This window comes from Apteryx rowi, unplaced genomic scaffold (genome assembly GCF_003343035.1).
Source record: "Apteryx rowi isolate R43461 unplaced genomic scaffold, aptRow1 scaffold_565, whole genome shotgun sequence".
Taxonomy (NCBI): domain Eukaryota; kingdom Metazoa; phylum Chordata; class Aves; order Apterygiformes; family Apterygidae; genus Apteryx; species Apteryx rowi.
This window is the reverse complement of record NW_020450833.1, coordinates 79,805-98,051: the sequence shown is the minus strand read 5'-3', so window position 1 is coordinate 98,051 and position 18,247 is coordinate 79,805. Positions and strand designations below refer to the sequence as shown.

The 18,247-nt window shown below is 38.7% G+C and overlaps 3 protein-coding genes and 1 long non-coding RNA gene across 8 annotated transcripts in view; 2 read left to right on the top strand and 2 right to left on the bottom strand.

The window, feature by feature from the left end:
* The first annotated feature begins 232 nt into the window (after window positions 1-232).
* On the top strand, window positions 233-8,581 carry YAE1 (YAE1, ABCE1 maturation factor). Of its 5 annotated transcripts, none has more exons than XM_026082021.1 (4): window positions 233-329; window positions 2,224-2,537; window positions 4,242-4,363; window positions 4,787-8,581. In XM_026082021.1, the coding sequence occupies exons 2-4, from the start codon at window positions 2,421-2,423 to the stop codon at window positions 5,211-5,213; spliced, it is 666 nt and encodes a 221-aa protein (XP_025937806.1). In that variant the 5' UTR covers window positions 233-329; window positions 2,224-2,420; the 3' UTR covers window positions 5,214-8,581. The 5 variants fall into 5 exon arrangements, with proteins under 5 accessions (XP_025937806.1, XP_025937809.1, XP_025937807.1 ...); XM_026082024.1 differs by having other exon boundaries at window positions 250-329; window positions 2,400-2,537; XM_026082022.1 differs by lacking the exon at window positions 233-329 and adding an exon at window positions 451-1,283.
* LOC112973750 (mediator of RNA polymerase II transcription subunit 1-like) lies at window positions 7,022-11,673 on the bottom strand. Its single transcript, XM_026082025.1, has 5 exons — window positions 11,538-11,673; window positions 9,562-9,757; window positions 9,122-9,217; window positions 8,575-8,683; window positions 7,022-7,405 (listed from the first exon to the last, which is right to left on the bottom strand). The coding sequence occupies exons 2-5, from the start codon at window positions 9,614-9,616 to the stop codon at window positions 7,039-7,041; spliced, it is 627 nt and encodes a 208-aa protein (XP_025937810.1). The 5' UTR covers window positions 9,617-9,757; window positions 11,538-11,673; the 3' UTR covers window positions 7,022-7,038.
* A 45-nt stretch (window positions 11,674-11,718) lies between these two features.
* Window positions 11,719-18,247, bottom strand: part of LOC112973748 (mediator of RNA polymerase II transcription subunit 1-like) — a 10,732-nt gene continuing 4,203 nt past the window's right edge. Inside the window, exons 7-11 of the mRNA XM_026082019.1 lie at window positions 15,981-16,052; window positions 15,816-15,890; window positions 14,546-14,616; window positions 12,932-13,040; window positions 11,719-12,162 (exon numbers count right to left, since the gene is read on the bottom strand). Coding sequence (XP_025937804.1) covers window positions 12,024-12,162; window positions 12,932-13,040; window positions 14,546-14,616; window positions 15,816-15,890; window positions 15,981-16,052 — 466 coding nt within the window. The 3' untranslated portion in view covers window positions 11,719-12,023. The remainder of the gene's footprint in view (window positions 12,163-12,931; window positions 13,041-14,545; window positions 14,617-15,815; window positions 15,891-15,980; window positions 16,053-18,247) is intronic.
* Window positions 17,096-18,247, top strand: part of LOC112973751 — an 8,259-nt gene continuing 7,107 nt past the window's right edge. Inside the window, exon 1 of the long non-coding RNA XR_003256062.1 lies at window positions 17,096-17,815. This is a non-coding gene — a long non-coding RNA (uncharacterized LOC112973751). The remainder of the gene's footprint in view (window positions 17,816-18,247) is intronic.

Sequence of the window (18,247 nt, the reverse complement as noted above, 5' to 3'; positions counted from 1 at the left end):
AAGAGGCTGGACAGGCAGTTACAGTAACGGCTTTTTTCCCAGCCCCCCTCCAACGGCTGGCGCCCCCTCGGCGGGACAGCGCCCGAGTCACCCCCGTCCCTCCTCCTTGAGGAGGCCGTAAAGCTGCGCCCTTCCTCAAGATGGCCGCCAGCCTCCAGTGTCTCAAACGGGTCTTGAAGCCACTGAGCTGCGGTCTAAGATGGCGGCTCTTTACCTGCAGCCCCTGCGCTGCTTGCCCTCAACCAACATGGCTGCCGTTCCCCCATTGCTTCCAACGGCGGTGAAGCCAGCTTGCCCTTAACCGGGATGGCTGCGCCCTGTAAGCACCGGTAGGCTGCCGCTCGGCGGGGGCGGAGAGGGGTCAGGGAGCGGGGTCGGGATGGCGCCGGGGGTCCGAGCGAGGAGCCGGGGAAGGGAAGGGAAGGGAAGGGGAAGGGGAAGGGAAGGGAAGGCTGCGCTTGTCTTCAGGCGGCAGAGAGGGAAGGCGGGCAGCGCAGCTGGGCTAAACGGTTGGCTGCGAAATGGCGAGCTGCGGCGCCGGGGCCGGGGCCGCGCCTTCTCCTCCTTCAGGGCCGCCCGGTTCCCACTGGTCTGTAGCCCAGCCTGCTTGGGGTTTTCCTAGCAAGCGCTCGCCTGGGACATGCTGCTGCAGGGGAATTTGGGCCTTTTGTTTTTCTGGATTTTTTTTTTAATTACTATTATTATTTTCACATATTGCGTACAAGAGAGACACGCGAGGGGATGGGGACAGTGCATGAAAGGGCCCTCATGGCACAGCCTTGGCTGCAGCGCGTGGCCGCGTGCCTCGGAGGCTGCTGGTCACCTGCTGCAGCTGACGCCACGTTGTTGTGGGTGGGAAAACCGTGCAGCGCAGTTTTGCAGACCATCAGCTGGAAAGGTTTGGGGGCTTTCAAGATGCCTCTCTCACCTGGTACCATGAGGGAGCTTGAAGGTTGTGGAAATCCAACCGGTTGTGTCCCAGAAAACACAATGTGGCCACATGCGGGTCTTTATTTGTGTCCTTGAGTTCCTTAGGGCTGTTGACGTCCTCTGCAGTTAGGCCATAGTCAGTGGCACTCTCTCAGAACGTACCAGGAATAATTTGGTGTACAGCTCTCTCAAGTCACTTTTTCTCCAACTTATTGAACTTATTTCTTCCCATCCTTTCCTCCCACACTGACTTACACGATTGCCTTTTTTGTCCTTCCTTCTCTCCTCTCTTCCTCATTTTAGGGACTTTTTTTGACAGTTTTATGGATTCACCCTGAGGCTAACAAAACCAGGTGATAATGATGTTAATAGAGGTATCTTAATAAATACAACATCTGGTAGCTAATGTTGAAATTTCTATTCCATCATGACAGAATATTTTGAAGCATAACAATTTTTAAGCCTGAAATACTTGTAAGTACAACTTGTAAGTTGTAATAATAGGGATGTTTTCACTGCTTTATATTTGGACGTGGAAAAAAGATAAACGGGAGAAAGAATTTGCATTAGTGATCTGTGTGAACTTGAATAAAAGCTGTGATTCTTGGACCAGCCATTTAATTACTTGATCCCTTCCCAAAGATTGAATACAACAGTATTGGGAATTTTGGAAGCTTTGATTAAGATTAAAAAAAAAATTGTATATGGCAAGTCTGAAAATGAAATTTAACTTCAGTGTCCTGTATCCATTTTAATAAATTATTGAAAAAGACAGTATTTTGTGGGTTATAAGAATTCCCAGCAATTTATTTAATTAATTGCAAATGGCCTCTTCAGGTTTTCTTCAGTGTAGAAGATGAAACAATCCAATTCTGTCTTTTTCCATTTAGATTAGAACTAGCTGATTTTTTATTCAAAGTATAAATGAGTATTTCTATTCAAGATGAACAAGATTGTGTTAAACATTTGGCATAACCATGAAATTGAAAATCAAAGGTGAATGTCCATGTCAGTTATTAAGGTCAGAACTCTGCAGGCAATTACATGTGTATAACTTAATTTACTGCATGGAAGCTGTATGAGGCTATATGTCACCTGCTACCAAAATCAAGTCATAAAGTTGTGTCTGCCTGCTGTTCAGGTACTAGCAACATTTAGACATACTAATTTGGTGTGCATAGGTGTGTCACTGCTATTGGAAGTAAAGAAATGAAGAAAATACTGTCTGAAACTGCAATTGCAAATTAAAACAGTTGTTTTACCATTGATAATCTGACTGTCTTCTCTTGACAGATGCAACTGTAAACAGCATCTGGTTTCCTTGTGGAAACAAACATACAGTTTGATTAATAACCTCCTGAAGTGACTTTTCTTCAGAACTCACGTTTTCTGCCTGTGCTTCTAACGCAATGCTTTGTCTGAAGGACTTTTGAGAGTTTCTCAGTATTTGCTTTACCGCATAAACAAAGGTCACAGCCRTCGCTGCTGTAATGTCCTGGGTACAAGTTGCCATCAGCCGATCCAGTGAAGACATATTTGATGAAGATGCAGATGAGATATATATAGCACAGAAAGAATGGAATAGCGCCATGAAGAAAAGATTGAAGGTATTTCTATAACCGTGATTTTTTTTAGTCTTTTAACCATTTTTTATTTGCTGATTGACATGGCTGACTTAAGGGGAAAATTAAAAATGGCTGCTAAAAGTTGTTGTGACTTAGTTTCTTCTGAACATCAGGAGAATGTAGCAGAGAGTGGCAGAAACTATCCAAGTAGCCTGTCAGAGCATGTAGTAGTTTAGCAAAAGACCTTGGCTCCCTCTGTACAAGTATGTGCATGCGTGGAATGCAATGCTAAATCTGGATTCAAGCTATTTGCTTCATAGCTGTAGGTTTACTGCTAGTAAATGTGGGGCAATATAATTAAAYAGTGCTAATAAAGAAACATGAGGGTTTTTTTTTTCCCCCTTCTCCTAGTAATATTCATCATTCAGATGTGTGGCTCCTGGTAGACACAATTGGTCATTGCAATCTRTATAGTTCTTTGGCTTATTTATTTTCCTACTGAAAATATATTTTATGAAAGCCATTTTCCACAACCCTTTCCTCTCTGAAATTCTACACTGAACAAAAACAAGTATAAAAAATCTAGGTGACTTTAATGGATATGGRTCCTTGGGATCCAATTTTTTCACCAAATATAATGAATGCAGCCCTGCTGTCCTCAGATATGTTATCATTCAGAGTGGGGCCAGCAGGGCTCATGTGTTTGTGGATGAGCAACATTTGGCTGAAGAACATGAATGGAGGCTGTTGTATAGGCCATTGATGAGGAAGGATTTTACCAAGGAATTGTTGCATTATTCTCCAAGAAAGAGTTTGCAGAATTGAGTCCCTTGAAAAAATATGTGATTTTCTTAAGGGGCTGTTTAATGTTCTTACATAAACCCATGTGGTATCTTCTCAGTGGATACTGCGGAACCTTAAAATTTTCTTGAGGTCAAACTATACATTGAGTAAAATAGAGAAACATTCTTGTTCCTGCCTGTTTCTCTAGAAAGGCCACCAGGCTTTTTTCTCCTGTGATCAAATAAAAGTTCTTACTCTTACAACTTGGAATTTTGGTATGAAAGAAGAATTATTCTATATTACATGATAGCATTATTAGAGGATAAGGAAATTAATTTGCGTTATAATCATTAGCAGTTTCTTACAGAAAGAAATTTTGCACACACAGTGTTATGTGTATTTATATGTCACTCACTCCATCACCATCTTTCTTCCAAGCAACTCTTGAATTATTTGAGCGATATCCAGCAAATAGAGAAGTATGTCTCAATAATTAGTTCTGTGAAAATACATAGATGGATTATGGATAGGAGATAAAGTCCCTTAATACCTCTGCTAATGGGGAGGTTTTGCAGCTTACGTACTATTAGATACCAAGAAATCTATATGAAGTACTCTTCAAGGAATTGTTCATGGGGGAGTTGGCCGTCAACTTTGAAAGCAAGCCTGCTTTCCTGCAGATTTGTCTTATTTTTGATGTTTACAAAAGTACTGTCCTTATTTTCTGACCTTGATGGAGATCCTTTTGAAAAAGGACTGGATGTTAAGGATCTGTAAATTGTAAGGCACCGCAGGAAGAGCTGGGGGTGAAGGGTTGGCCTTTTTTTTTTCTCTCTCTCAAATCAGAAAGCCGAATTTTAAGAGACTGAATGCTTGTTTAGGCTTTTGTATCATTGAAAGGATGCTTGTAGCTCTAATTTTGCACATCGTGAAAAGCTGCTTGCACCACTTTTTCTATTACAGGAAGGCTATAGGGATGGCATTGAGGCTGGGAAAGAGCTTGCGCTCCAGGAAGGCTTCAGTCAGGGTTACAGACAAGGTGCTGAGCTGATGGTGACATGTGGCCAGTTCAGAGGAACCCTGAAGTAAGTTTTGAATCTTTAAGGCTGAGTGGAGGGTCAGGTTTTCTTGTTTTTTTTTGTTTTGTTTTGTTTTTTTTGGGGGGGGGGTTATTTGTTGTTTAGTAGCTGTGTTTTAATACCAACAAATCTGTCCAAAGCTGTTAACCTAACTGAGAATTCTCAGCTCAGGTTTTAAATACAGGGAGTTACCTACATGGACATAGAGTGGTTATTCTTAAAAATCCTCCCCAAGTTACTCTTGGAAAGTTATCTAAATCTACATCTTTAATATTCAACTGTACTGCTTGAATTTCCCAGAAACTGTAAATGAAATGTATGTACATTTATATAGATATCTTGCCACATTGCTGTTGTCCTACAAGCAACTGGAAGTTTGTGTAGGTACATGTAATCACTTTTTTCATTTACTTTTTTTCCCCTTTTCAGTGCTCTCTTATCGTGGTGTCACCTTAATGGACATGATTCTGCTTTGAGTAAGATAAATCATCTTCTAGATGTGGTTGGAAAGCGTGAAGATGATGTGCTTAAGTACCTGAATTCTACCCAGGAACAGTCACATCTTGGAGACATTTTAGATTTTGTTCAAGACATGGACCTTAGTGATACAGCTCCAGCTGGGACAGAGTGTGATGCAGTTAAAGCTGGAAAATATGAACATATTGGCAGCTCTGGCAAAACTTCTTGTAGAAATAATGGTAAGGATGATTCCTTGCAGTCCGAGTGTAGCAAGGCAATCTGCACAGATCCTGAAAAGCCAACCCTTGCTTGGGTTAAGGAGCAGACTGTTTGGTTAGTAGAGCAACTGGGCTTATCACTGGACATGCTACATCATGTCCAGCAACTAGGATATTAGTTTTAAATAACACGAGACAGAAAAACTATCTGAACTGGACTGGATTGGAGTATTTGTGGATCAGGTACAGGCTCATTGTTCACTTAATTTCTGGGAAACCTGGTTCTGATACTTCCCCATAGAGGTCATTCCCATAAACCTTTACCATGCTTTGGCTCCTGTACAAAAAAAACCCAAAAAACTTTGCTTTCAATTTTAAACAATTACTTTCATTGAAAGGTGAGATGATTTTAAAAGCTCTACAGTGATTTACTAAACTTGTTTGTGTTCTGTGTGAGAATCTGATATTTTACCCTCCCTTCCTCTGTTCTCCTTTTGGAAGTAGAGCAGGTCCCTTAAATGGTTTCTTCTAATGTATTAAAAATATATATATATATCAAAATTGATTATATGCGTAGAATGCCCACTGCTATGGATGAGCTATACTTGCAGAATAAGTTGCTCTTGATGATATGCTAACTTCATTCAAAACAGAACAGGATCTCCTGACACAGAGTGCTATGACTCTCCCTAGTAACTACATAAAAACTGCAGGAATTTTTCGCTTTATGTCAAATTCCTTCTCCTGTCCTTTGCAACCACTATGCAAGGAACTTTCATAGCCTTTAGTTTAAAAGAAAAAAATAAATTTTTTCCCCCTCCTTCTACAGTTCTATTTACACACCACTCTTTGCAATTGCAGAATTACTGACAATTTCATTGTTTTACTGTTATACTCTCTGCTCTGAACCTGTTGGACCACACCAAATGCTTTTCTAGTCTAATGAATGTTATTTTTGTATTTGTTCTGCCGGTCCTAGTCTGAGCTCTCTCCCCCCTCATTCTGATAGTGTTCCCCCCGCCCAACTTTTTAAGGAAGCAGGGCTTCCTGCCTTTACGTTCTCTTAAAGGCATGCTGTCAGCCATGCAGCCATATTTCTGACAACTTCATATTTCTGTGCCAGCATCCTGTATTTGACTTACTTTTCTGTTTTTTGCCTTAACTTTGACTGCAAATTCCTCTGGTCAGAAAAACCTTTTCTTTATAAATGCCCATCTCTATTTTGCAGTATTTAAACTGTTTTACAGTAAGTGTGGGGTTTAAGTTGCTCGTATTAATCCTCCATGTCTGAGACAAGGTGGGTCTAGGCTGAGACAAACATTTAACAGTTTGCTTACAAATAATTTTAAAATTGTTTAGTGTAGGTTTGTTTTTTTTTTTTAAACTTTGAAGCTAAAAAAGCCAACATAAGAATTATTTGATTTTTTCCAGAGAATGAGCCTATAACTTTCTCACTAAAGACTGTTATTCTGCTATTAAGGGGCTAGAGTGCAAGTTGGCTGCCATTCAGTACTGCTTTTTGCATTAGGGAAAAACAGAACTAGCAACTAGAATGTCTCATACTACTTGTTTTAGATACAATGGAATTGAATCAGACTGCACTAATTACATATGTACAAAGTTGTTCAGACAGCTTTCTTTTCCTCCATTTATTTAATATAATGCTGATATTGATAAAGATTACTTTTCTGCTGTGTACATGTTACGTTACAGTCTATACATACATACCACAGCTTTTTTCCATAATAAGATGGAAAATAATGCAGACAAAAATAAAGAGTTCCTAGAGCATTGTTAGACTTTCCAAATTTGGAAACTTAAAACGAAAATTTGAGAATATTACCTCTGTATATAATAACATGCAAAGAGGAAACACCACTGAAAGGAAATTAAGTAGACAGTAAGCTTGCCGAGTTCTCTTCAACTTCTTTTGCAGAAGCAATCTGCTCTTGAGAAAGTATTCCTTTCTTGTTTGATTATCAGACAGTAGGTTGAGTTTGTGTTTCACTTAGTATCTGTCATAACAGCTTCTGTATGAGCTGTGCAACTACTTTCTTCTACTGTATTGCATGAAGTTTGTGCGTTCACGTTGGAGGTGCTCTTGTCTGTGCTATCACCCAGAGTTTTCAGTTTGGCTGTGGAAAGACTTTCTTCTGTGCTGTCTTGAGCACTTTGCTCATCTCTCACTACTAGATCTTGCTGACCTGCCACAGAAAGACTCTCTTCAAGATTATTAGAATCTGCAGTTGGCTCAAATGGCAATGCAGGTTTCTGTTCTGTGTCTACTTCCATGTCTTTTGTTTCACTACTAGCTTCCACCTTGACAGTGTTCCTGAAGATAGCTCTCATGACAACTGGGACTGACATACAACTAGAGAAGAAAAAAATGAAACATTAGTCACTACTACAGACATCACCCGTTGTTCAAATTAATACTTTTTTTTAAATCGTGGCTGACACCTGACTTGTTTGTGGCAAACAGCACCCCCTTTTTCCCTGCATCTTTTTGTCTCATGTGACCCTATAGGCACTACATTGTAACTACAATACAACTGTGTGTGTTATACTGGAAACTGTGTTGACATAATGCATGCAGGTGCTGGATTTTCAAGCTGACAAGCACAAACAAATTTTGATACAAAGAGGTGGGAAGTCAAAAACAAGGCCACAAGGATGCTTTTAATGAAAACTTAAATTAATAATACTGAACACAATTATAAAAGAGCGTAATTTTTGCATTTTGTATGAAACAGGTACAGAACATCTCCTCTCTAAAGCATTATCTGCACTAGGGTTTCCCCCTTACCCTCCCAACACTAGAGATATCTAGTTCCAGGAATAGTTTCTAGTATTCTGTGAGTTAAAACGGAGCAGGCTAATTGAACAGGTTAGAGGAGGGGGAAAAAAAATATATATATATCAAGCCTATATCAACCTTGCTGTAATCAAATTGTTGTTTATTATGCCAAAAGAATTAGTGCTGTCAGTCCTTTCTCTAGTGTATGTTCATATGCCACAGCAACTTGACTCTCTTGGAATTTTAAGTTTCCAGCAGCAAGCCAGAAACAGTGTCATGGACATACCATATAGACTTCCCTTTTTTGAAAGAAGCTATGACTGATATTAGGTAGATGTAGAAAAAGTCCTTTTCATGCTGTCATATATCTAAGCTRTACCAGTCATGAGACTGTCATTAGCCAGAGCCTTCAGAAAAGCATCTTGATTTAAAAAAAAAGAAAAAGCATCTATATAAAAGAAAAGGTAAAAGTTTCTTCATTCACAAGCTTCTCCCCCCACCACCACATTTTTGTACAAGAAAGAAGTATTGCTTATCGATAGCAATGTTTAAGTGTCCCTTTTTGAAAGAGATACTTAACACACAGTAAAGAAGTGACTCATTCTGACTATCATATAACCTTTTACTAAAGTGAAGTTGTTTCATCAGCTGAATTAATGGCACTGTGAATGCACGTGATATTTCCATTAAATGGACATCAAAGGTTTATTCCAAATGTTATGAAATAAAACAAAACAACTTACTGCTTCACAGCTCTTGATATAAAGTCATCACTAGAATTTAGAGTTGGATCTTGAGGTTTTAAATGAAGACTACATTGGATTTCTCTGGAGGTTATGACATCAATTATCACTAAGCAAGAACAGAGTACAAGTATTTCAAAACAGACGCTTTTGTAAACATTGTATACCTTCCTTTGATTCTGATACTTCAAGGGAATAAAACTGAAGCCAGCAGGAAGGGGCCTTGCAGCAATGCTTTTGCACAGGGCTTGCTTTTTCCTAATATACTGATGATCAATAAGATTAGAAGCTACAATTTATTAATTAACTGGAGGCCAAGATGGAATTAGGACTTAAGGTTTTTGCATTACTTTCTGATTTATGCCAAATACAGAGCACTTCAGTAAGTGATTTATACACAAAAGTGCTACTCTGTTTTTCACAGTTGTGCATCACTAACAACAGCCATTAGAATGTATTTGTAACAGAAAAGCACAGTGCAGCAACCTAGACAAAACGAAGATCTTTGTCAACCCAATAAGGACAGCATCAAATATTCCACACGTACCACAGGCTAAATTGTCTTTCACAGGATGAAGAAACGAAACAGAAAAGCTGGTGTTCTTTTGTGGTGCCACTTCAAAGTAAAGCAGTTCTGAGTCATCTAGAAATAAAATTACTATTTAGTGATATTTCCCCACACACATTAAACATGGGCACTTTTTGGCTGAATCACATGCCAGTAGTTACGAGATTGATAGAGTAGAATCTAATTGTTCATTGCTTTGGCAACTGAGTGTATGCTCCTAGAGGTTTCAGAACTAGGAGGTTCTTGGGTTTTTTTTTTGTTTTGAATATTCAACTGAGTATAATACTAGAATTAAGGATTTTTGGTCATTTAAAACACTCTGCAGGCTTTGGCAAGGAAGAGTAAAGTCTGTTAAAACCCAGACTGGAAACTAATTTTTCCTTTAATATTCTGTCATTACTTCCAACCAAACGATTTACCTTCATTTATGTGCTTCTCAGAGACACAGCTGCTAATAAGAGTGTTATATGCCATCTGATGTCGAAGAACCTCTATTATGCCAGGCACACACTTTGGGTGGGTAAATGGGATTCTACTGACCAAGGCTCCTGCTAAATCTGATTTTTCTGAGCCCTTGTTTATGAAGTAACAGTGCTTTGGGCAATCTGGAAGAGACTGGAGAGAAAGAAAAAAAGAAACAAACAAATATGTTGATTTTTCAAACACTGAAAACAAGAAAGTAAGACCTGATATTATGAGGCAATCACACAATCTGACAGCAAAACTAATTTTGAAAGGCACACTTCTAGCAAGTCCATCATGTCAGTCTGTGTTTCAGTAGAAATATAATCCAGAAAAGGAAGCTCACTGAGACCTTCCCCCCCCCACCACATACATTTCAATTTGGGGAATACCCCCCTAAAGCCACGTGGTCAGGTGTTTTAGTCCCACCAGCTCTTCTGACTACTCATAAGAGTCCTAGAGCAAGCTATAGAAATATTAACCAAGATCTTTTTCCTCAGGAGAATATCTTAGTAATACTACTTGACTCCTGTACAACAAGGATAACAGTTTTGCCTGAAATCTCTCCTCTTAGGCCCATCATGTGTTGCTTCTGCACCATCACTGCTCTCTTTGGAGAGGTATGTTTGGCTAGATTATCTCCTGGTGATTCATTTCAAGAGGAGGAGATGGTAATAAAATATTGCCACCTCTCCATGTGGCAGTGATGCTATATCACAAAATTGGAAGTGAAATATAGTGTTATCCACTTCTGTATACATGCATTGATCAAAGTGGGAGTTGTCACCTTAAGAACAGGGCAGGGCAGCTAATTAACACAGTTGATATTAAGAAAAGATGGAAAGCAGAATGAAGGATCTTGTCCCTGGGTGTCTGTGGAGCAGAAGAGCTTCTCTACATTTGATTCAAGGTCAGAATTCAATTTAGTAATTTATTTCTAGAAATGAAAGCTTTAGACTCCAAAGCTAAACAATCTCACTAAGTACTAATGTTTTAGAGAATTGCTGAAGAGTTAGAGCCTCTCGTGTATCAAATCCAGTGGAAATTAAAAGTTCTTCCCAGTTTATGGTCTTTATAAAACAGAACTTTGCTAAACCTTCTGCCAGAGCAGCATAAATTCACTACAGCCTTTTGCACCACTACCTCCAAAGTCCAAGAACTATGTAGGCAATGGGCTCTGATAATACAAAAAGAAATACCCTCTCCTTTTGTTGCCATGATTTTCAATATGAGAGTTTCTTAGCAAAAAAACAAACCACACACACTTTGATGTTTGTCTTGTAGTTGCCCTGTACATAACTTAAAAGCAAAACATCTTAGCCACCATTTTACTTGCTAAAATTTCTCACCTGTGTCTAACACAGCATAAATTAAATATTTTTCTAATAAAACATTTTTTAAAAGGGAAGCTATCCACAATTAAACAATGATGGCTCTAAATGGTAATTGTCAACACCCTTTATACTTTTCTTCCAGCTAGCTTCCCCCCCCCCCCAAAAAAAAAAACATCAGTATTCTCAATGTTACCTGATTGAGAGTTTTGTTTTTATTAAAACAGTGATAGAAGTGCTCCATGATAAAGATCTTCAGAAACCTAGATAAGTACCATCTTGGGTCTTTCTCCTCAGACCAGCCAATAAGTTTCCTTCTTTTTAAGGCATTAATGATGAAGTTGTGAACAATATTTAGCAGAATAAATATTGGGGGGGATGGGGGAGGACACAGTTAAACACACAGACAAATTAATATGACTTCAGTAACCATATACAGAAGGTGTTTCTTTAATGAGGATGAGAAGTTGTCTTGATTTAAAGGGTCTAATATTGTTTCCTCGGTAACTTGAACTATTCCCTAAAGAGCATTTAAGTACTGTTGGAATTCTGGGACATTTTCATTGCTTTTGCTGATAGGAAAAAGATATTTTAGCATGTACCTCACCACAAAGAAACAGGAATTGTGTGTAGACAAATCTTCACTGCATTTTTCTTTAAGAGTAGACTGAACAATCAGCTCATGTAGAGGAACTAGTTTCAAGTCAGCAATCTGAATCCCTAAAACAAGTTGATTTTTTTAATTAGTATTTAGAGTATGGCTATAAATGCTAAAAAAAAAAAAWATTAAAACAAAACCAATGTTTTGAAAATGCACAGACATAAACATTAACCTTCCTTCATATCTCCTTTTTCACTGATGGGAAACCGAGTAGAGTGTGTAATAGCTTTGTCCATAAGCCTATCTATCTTTTCTTATTGTCACATCTTTTTTAGATTTTTTTTTTTTTTTTTACATTGTTTGCTAAAATGTGTTACACCTGGGCTTACAGAACAAATTTTCTGCCCCACAACCCATTTTTCCCTCTTACAACTTTAACACAGGGAAATAAAAAGCAAACAAGTCATGTATAGTCACCAAAATAATCTTAAAAAAACATGCCTGTGAGCCTCTGTATCTGCTCAATACTGGATGAGGACATAGGAATAGGCTGGTGAGACTTCAACAAAAAACAAGCTGACAAATCCATGCTGAGTTCATCAGTCAGTGGCAAAAAAGCAGGGCTGCTGGAAAAAAGGTGGTAAGAAAGCTTGTTAAAACTAATACAAAAAGAACTCTTGTGTAAGGGCATAATCAGGTCCCTAGTAATTTCCCATTTTTCATACTTCTGCTTTGAGAAAAGTTTTGCTATAGAAGTGCAAGTATAGCTCTTTCTTACATTTTAAAACAAGGTTAGTGTGAAAACTAGCAGAAAGGAAAAGCGAGCCACAGGAAACTGAAGAGCAGTGTATAAGGATGTTTGCTATAAAACAGTCTGTAATAGTTCATTTTGGAGAATAGCTTCAAATAGCTTCAAACTTTTCCTCCAATCCAGTACTAAAGGAGAGAAAGAGAGCACGCATGAAAGAGATGGTGATAGTGTCCATGGTGGGATGGCAAACTATTTTCTATAGTTTAGGTGTAATATCCCTCAATGCATGCTTTATTTATTCTGAAACTATGTAGGAGTTGCTGATTGAATGCTAGGAGGTTAAGTAACATTATTGCAGAGGCTCCTTCTGGCCTCAAATCTATGATTAAATCCATAATCCTGTGCAATTTATGGAGTTAAATATGGGCACAATGACTTTAAAGTCCATTTGGGAAAACTGTAAAAGCCACAGATTATGCAAGGTATAGCTATGGGGGATAAGGCCATCAATAAAACAGAGTTTCCTGGGTTTAATAGTGAACTGTGTATCCTTTCTATTAGCACAGAATCACTGCAAGTTATGGTGGGTTAGTGTCAGTGATTTGCAAGTTCATCGGTGTATTGAGAAGTGTCCAGAATCTCACCCATCTTCTCCAGCTTGAGAATCTGCAATTAATGGAGAAATAGGAAGTCTGTGGAGTATATCTGTGCCTTCAATGGTTACAACTACTTTTGCTCCAGATACCTGGGAATCTGAGAGAGAAAGAAAATTTCATTATTTTCCCCTTGTCAGTGTAGATTAATCCTGTGCATCTGAAATACGCAGTGGTAAAATCCTGGGAAGATCAGACCAAACTGACAGCTACAATGACTGGGCAGTAAGGAAAAATTTGCAGAGACAACATCTAAATGGCCAAAGTTGCCAAATAGCAATAGCAGCAATAGTTGTTTTTTGAGCATGCCACGAAACATATCAAACAACTACCAGTCCTTTTCATGCTGTCTAGATGGTTATTTTTGTTTGATACCACACTTGTTTAAGTTTCAATTAACAGCCAAGAAATGGGAAAGCAGTTTGCTGAGACACCTTATCCCTGTGATAAAGTGCATCACATAAGTCTTTCTGCTAAACTAGAGTTTGAAATCTAACTTGTTTCACTTCACTGGAAGCAACAGCAAAACAAACAACATTCTAGTTATCCTGTAAGGAAGTTTCCAACATGAAGTATGACTGTAGTAAAGTTTCAGGCATATTTCTGAGTCTTGTTAATGACCTTTTGGTTAATGAAACATGTAGTGTTGAAAGAGTTATTGCAATATTTAATTATTTCTGCACTTCTAGCTTTACCAGGGTTTAGTTCTGCTTCCAAAACTTGATAGGGAGAAATGTAAAATTCAATGTTCATAGGAGTTCCTGAGGAATTAAAAAAAAATTACTACACAAGTCAATAAAGGAAGTCTATTATGTATCTTAATGCTAAAGGGAAAAAAAGGAAGAAAAGTGTAGGGTGGGCAGAAAGAGATTCCTAAATGGATGCATCTCTAATCACAGCATGTGTTCAAATCACAGCATTTACTTAGTATTTAACAGCTAAAGCCTCAGTGTATAGAGTCATCAGATGTATCKTTCAGAAGATCAGGTTGTTTCAATATCTTGCACAATAACCTCTTGTTCAGCCTTAAAAATATTAGCTGAACTCCTAGCATTCAGTGACTAGTCTGAAATAGGAGAGAAACTCATAATAGGTGCATAGGGGACTTCACACGGAGCTCTGCAACAACACAGCAGAAGCATACATTAGAAGCGTGGGKTTTTTTTGTTTTTTTTTGTTTTTTTTTTWAAAAAAACAGGGTATAACACACCAAAGGTTAAAGCTCAATTTTGACAGTGTAGGTGAGCCAGGAAACTTATCAGCTAAATGTACTTGCCTTTCAGGCAACATCAGTATTATCTCAGCTATTACTGCTGTCATTTCATGGTTACTCCCAAAACGTGGTTTCCCACATAACCTCAAAATATTGCTAGCTTTGCTTTTAGGCTGCTGTGAAGTCAGTGTTGCTGTAGCTGATAAGCCACCTGGCCCTTTGTATTTTTTCTGAACGTGTATACAATGTCTAAGAAAAGAGATCCAGCAAGTCCCTACACAACATGTTTTATACATAAGAGGATCTTTGCTGTGAACAAAGATCAACTCAGTGTTGTGCCTGAAGAAGGAAAAAAGAAAAAAAAGAAATAAAGGGGGAAAAAAAAAAATCACCTCCAGTTCTTGGCACCAGGTGTCCTACTTTTCCATGAAGTACTTCAGTAACTCTGTTTACATCCTCTGTTCTAGTTCAAAACACATATTGATTAGTGTTTCCTGAGATGCAGTGCTAGCTAGATCAATGTAAAGGATTATTTGTACCCCTAACCAAAGGGAAAGGATGCTTTCTTGAAAGTGGAATGTGTCTCCGTTTGTTATGACAACTTTCAGAAACTCCATCATGCAACTCATGTGCAACTCATAGGACTTGGGCTTCCAGCTTCAGCCCTGTATCTCTGCTACTTCATGTTGAAACTTGATATGCTATTTACCAGAAATGAAAGGGTGAGGAAAACATTGAAGTGACAGATAGGGCAAAGAGTGAGGAGTTAACCTGGATAAACTAACTCAAACAGAACCAATCTCTAACCTCAAATATTTTGAGCTGAATACATATAGCCATACAATTATATAGCTGTGTACTATAACTCTGCAGTGCATTAACTTGTATCAATAGAAGGGGAAAATGATTTATTTAACTGATGAATAACATTTACTGAGAAATCTGTGATTAGCAAGGACGTAGTACCTTTGTTCATGGACCTGACATGCTTCATAAGGGAACACCATACAAAAAATAGGCCAAGGGTGTGTCTCAAGTTACAGAAGACCATGCTTGCTGAGAATACTTAATAGGCAAAATATCAGAAAAGACACTTCAGAATCAAGAAGGAAAGCAATGCCCTCAGCTCTGCTGTTCTGGAGAGAATGAAAGTCATTGAACAATTGCTAGAGGATTTAGGGAAGTCTGTCCCCCATTTATCTGTAATCCTACTCCTTGACAGGAGAAGTGAGAAAAGGAAGGATAGAGAGAAGGCTAGTACTCCCTACTCCTGATCTAAAGCTTGAGCAGAAAGTGAGATCCCCAGAAAGCAGAATCCCAGAAGGTATGTTTACTTCTGCCAAAGGGAGAGCCAAAAATGACTGCTAAATTTAAGATGTACTGTCTGCTCTTAGTGGGTGGTCACATACACACGCACCCTAAGCCCTGCAACCAACCAGTTTCACAGCAAGTCCCTTAGATAAAGCACAGCAGTTCAGTAGATCATCTTGTTTGGCATGCCTGGGGTTGGCAAACTTCAGAAAGACTTCAAGCTTTCCAGTGGGAAAAAACTCATTAGCCTTCTACATCTGCTCTGTAATTATATCAACCGACTCGTGTTTTTTAAGTGAAATGAAGGAGTGGGGTAGAGGGGAAGGGAGAAAGAGGTAGTCTTCAAGTTACCTGTCTAAAAGAGACATTGAATAAAGGTCTTTCTCAAGGGACTGCAAAGCAAGGTATCCCTTAGCTTTCATTTCGCTAGGAGAGAAAAAAACAAAAATGAATTTTAAGTATAGAAAAGCTAGACTATGGATTTTAAAGATTTTGCAAGTAAAAACTAGTTGCAACCTGTTTCCTGGAATCTGATATAGATTTGACAGGTCTTCTAGAATCTTTCCAAAGGCATCATAGTTCTTCATCCTACCAATAAGAAACAGTTATTACCACACTACTAAATGAAATGGATAATAAGTCTTTATCTCTAACTTGCTAGAAAAAGCACTATTTCAAGCAGAATGACATAGGTCCCCTCCTTATCAGATCTGGCATGTAGTAGTACTGCTTATACATTTCTGAGAAGATACCAGGAAATGTGAATCCTTGGCTCTCTTGCAAAAAGCAATGTAATTATAGCTAACACTGGTTAAATATGCATTACTGAAAGCAATAAATGTGCACGATACACAAATCTGACAGCTCGAGATGTAGCTCATCAGCTACAAAGAGCTCTCTTGATGTTCCAATAAAGTTAGTCATATAATAACACTCGCCTAATACAATGCACTCATACATTGTTCTGTTCATCAAAATATCAAGCTCCGTATTAATATTGCACGTCATAGCACCCTGAGAGAGGCCGATCTCAAATACAACTGACAGATACATCAATAAAAAATAAATAAAAAAAAAAACTACACACACAGACAACACCCCCCCATACACACAGACACGCCCCCCCCCCCCAAGGGACAGGTGGCTTGCATAAGGTTGTAAAGAAATGGTTCATACTGCTCACAAAACAAGATTCTTGCAGATTCTAACTAGCTATTTAGATAGTGGTGTGACAGCCTGGAGCTCTGCACAGGCTAAGCCATCAAATACTTACCCATCTGCTGAAATGGATTTTACAAACCCTTGCTAAACTCTCTTCTGCAGCAGATAGCTGTACTTGAGTTTAAAAGCCATACCAGCAACGTGGATTAAAAAAGGGACCAAATAAGTCTGCCTGGACTTTTGCACAGGGGCAAACCCTCTCTCCAAAGAGAAACCTAACCAAGACACTCACTTTCTTCCATGACTCTCTTCCCAACCAGAAGAGTGGGGAAGCCAAGGAAGAGGGATGAAGCAAGCACACGTACACACAGGCAAAAACACAGTGCCAGCCTATGAATTGGGCCTAATTCAGCATTAGTTTGTAGTTACTTTGACACGCACAAAAACACACAGGCAGATAAACTGCCTTAGGACCAAATGAAATACTGCACCACTACACCAGGAGGTGCAGAGGTGATTCTTGTATTTAGTGGCACATCCTAACAAAAACAGGAAGGCAGGCAAGTAGTATCCATAGTGCCAATGCTAACCCTGGGAGCCAAACAGCTGATAATTAAAATCACTGGAAGTCAAAAAATTATGAAAGTGCAAGTTAAAGCTTTAATATATATCTGTTTACACCTATAAAGCTAAATATAATTCCATTTCTGAGGAAAGAGAGGGCAGGAAAATAAAGAAAAGACAAAATGTGTTATAGGCCCACATAGATATGAAACATGTGTGATCAATAATTATTCTTTCTCTCTTTATCTTCCCTTTCACTTGTTCTGGCAAGGCATTTAAATAAGCATCTGGCTTCTTATGTATACTCATTACTAGTAAACCTGGAACTGTGGTCAGATTGCTCAGGGTACTTCTAACCGGACTTTTAAGGAAGAGGCCTGATTTGGAACAGTAACTCTTCAGACCAAACAAAACATGGTAATAAGAAAAAAAAATACAGCACCCTATTACTGCATGAGAAAATTAAAGCAAGTCTCCTACACATCTGGAAAGAAAAACAGGCCCTGTGACACCACCTTGCTTCACTGCTGTGACAGAAGCCTGAAGAGCCCCTACTGAAGACATTTGCACAAGGACAATAGAGGCTATTTGAATCATCCTATTTGATGCAAGGGGAGCCAGAAAAGGTAATATCTGTTCTGGATCTGTAAATCTGCCAGTTCTGAGCTTTCATCATCAGCCCATTTACACAATATGGAATCTAGGCCTTGCAATCAATACAAATGCCTGTAGTCCAAGACTGTGTTCAACTGGCAGCTAGAGCTAACGTATGGGGGTTACATTTATTTATTTATTCATAGAAGCAGATGCAATTTAGCTGTTTTTGATGGGATGACTTCAGAAGTATGACAAACTGTCTGGAGTATCTTTTCCAAGTTACATTTGTTGCATTTTTATGCTTCTATGTACAGATTGGAAATAAGCCAGTTAAGACAAACAACAACAAATGATCTTCCAATATGGAGCACTGAAACTAACTTCCCACATAAAATGAAATCCCAGAGAAGTGTCAGTTCTTCTGTTGTTTCTGGCTTCATACTATTATTGCCTGCCTCTGA

Excerpts from the sequence above, each read along its gene's own strand:
- YAE1 (XM_026082021.1), top strand. The coding sequence starts at position 2,421 with ATGTCCTGGGTACAAGTTGCCATCAGCCGATCCAGTGAAGACATATTT. Across the intron at positions 2,538-4,241 it reads CCATGAAGAAAAGATTGAAG|GAAGGCTATAGGGATGGCAT; the intron begins GTATTTCTATAA and ends TTTCTATTACAG. Across the intron at positions 4,364-4,786 it reads CAGTTCAGAGGAACCCTGAA|TGCTCTCTTATCGTGGTGTC; the intron begins GTAAGTTTTGAA and ends TCCCCTTTTCAG.
- LOC112973750 (XM_026082025.1), bottom strand. The coding sequence starts at position 9,616 with ATGGCATATAACACTCTTATTAGCAGCTGTGTCTCTGAGAAGCACATA. Across the intron at positions 8,684-9,121 it reads GAAAGACAATTTAGCCTGTG|TGATAATTGATGTCATAACC; the intron begins GTACGTGTGGAA and ends GTTCTTGCTTAG. Across the intron at positions 7,406-8,574 it reads ATATCAAGAGCTGTGAAGCA|TTGTATGTCAGTCCCAGTTG; the intron begins GTAAGTTGTTTT and ends TTTCTTCTCTAG.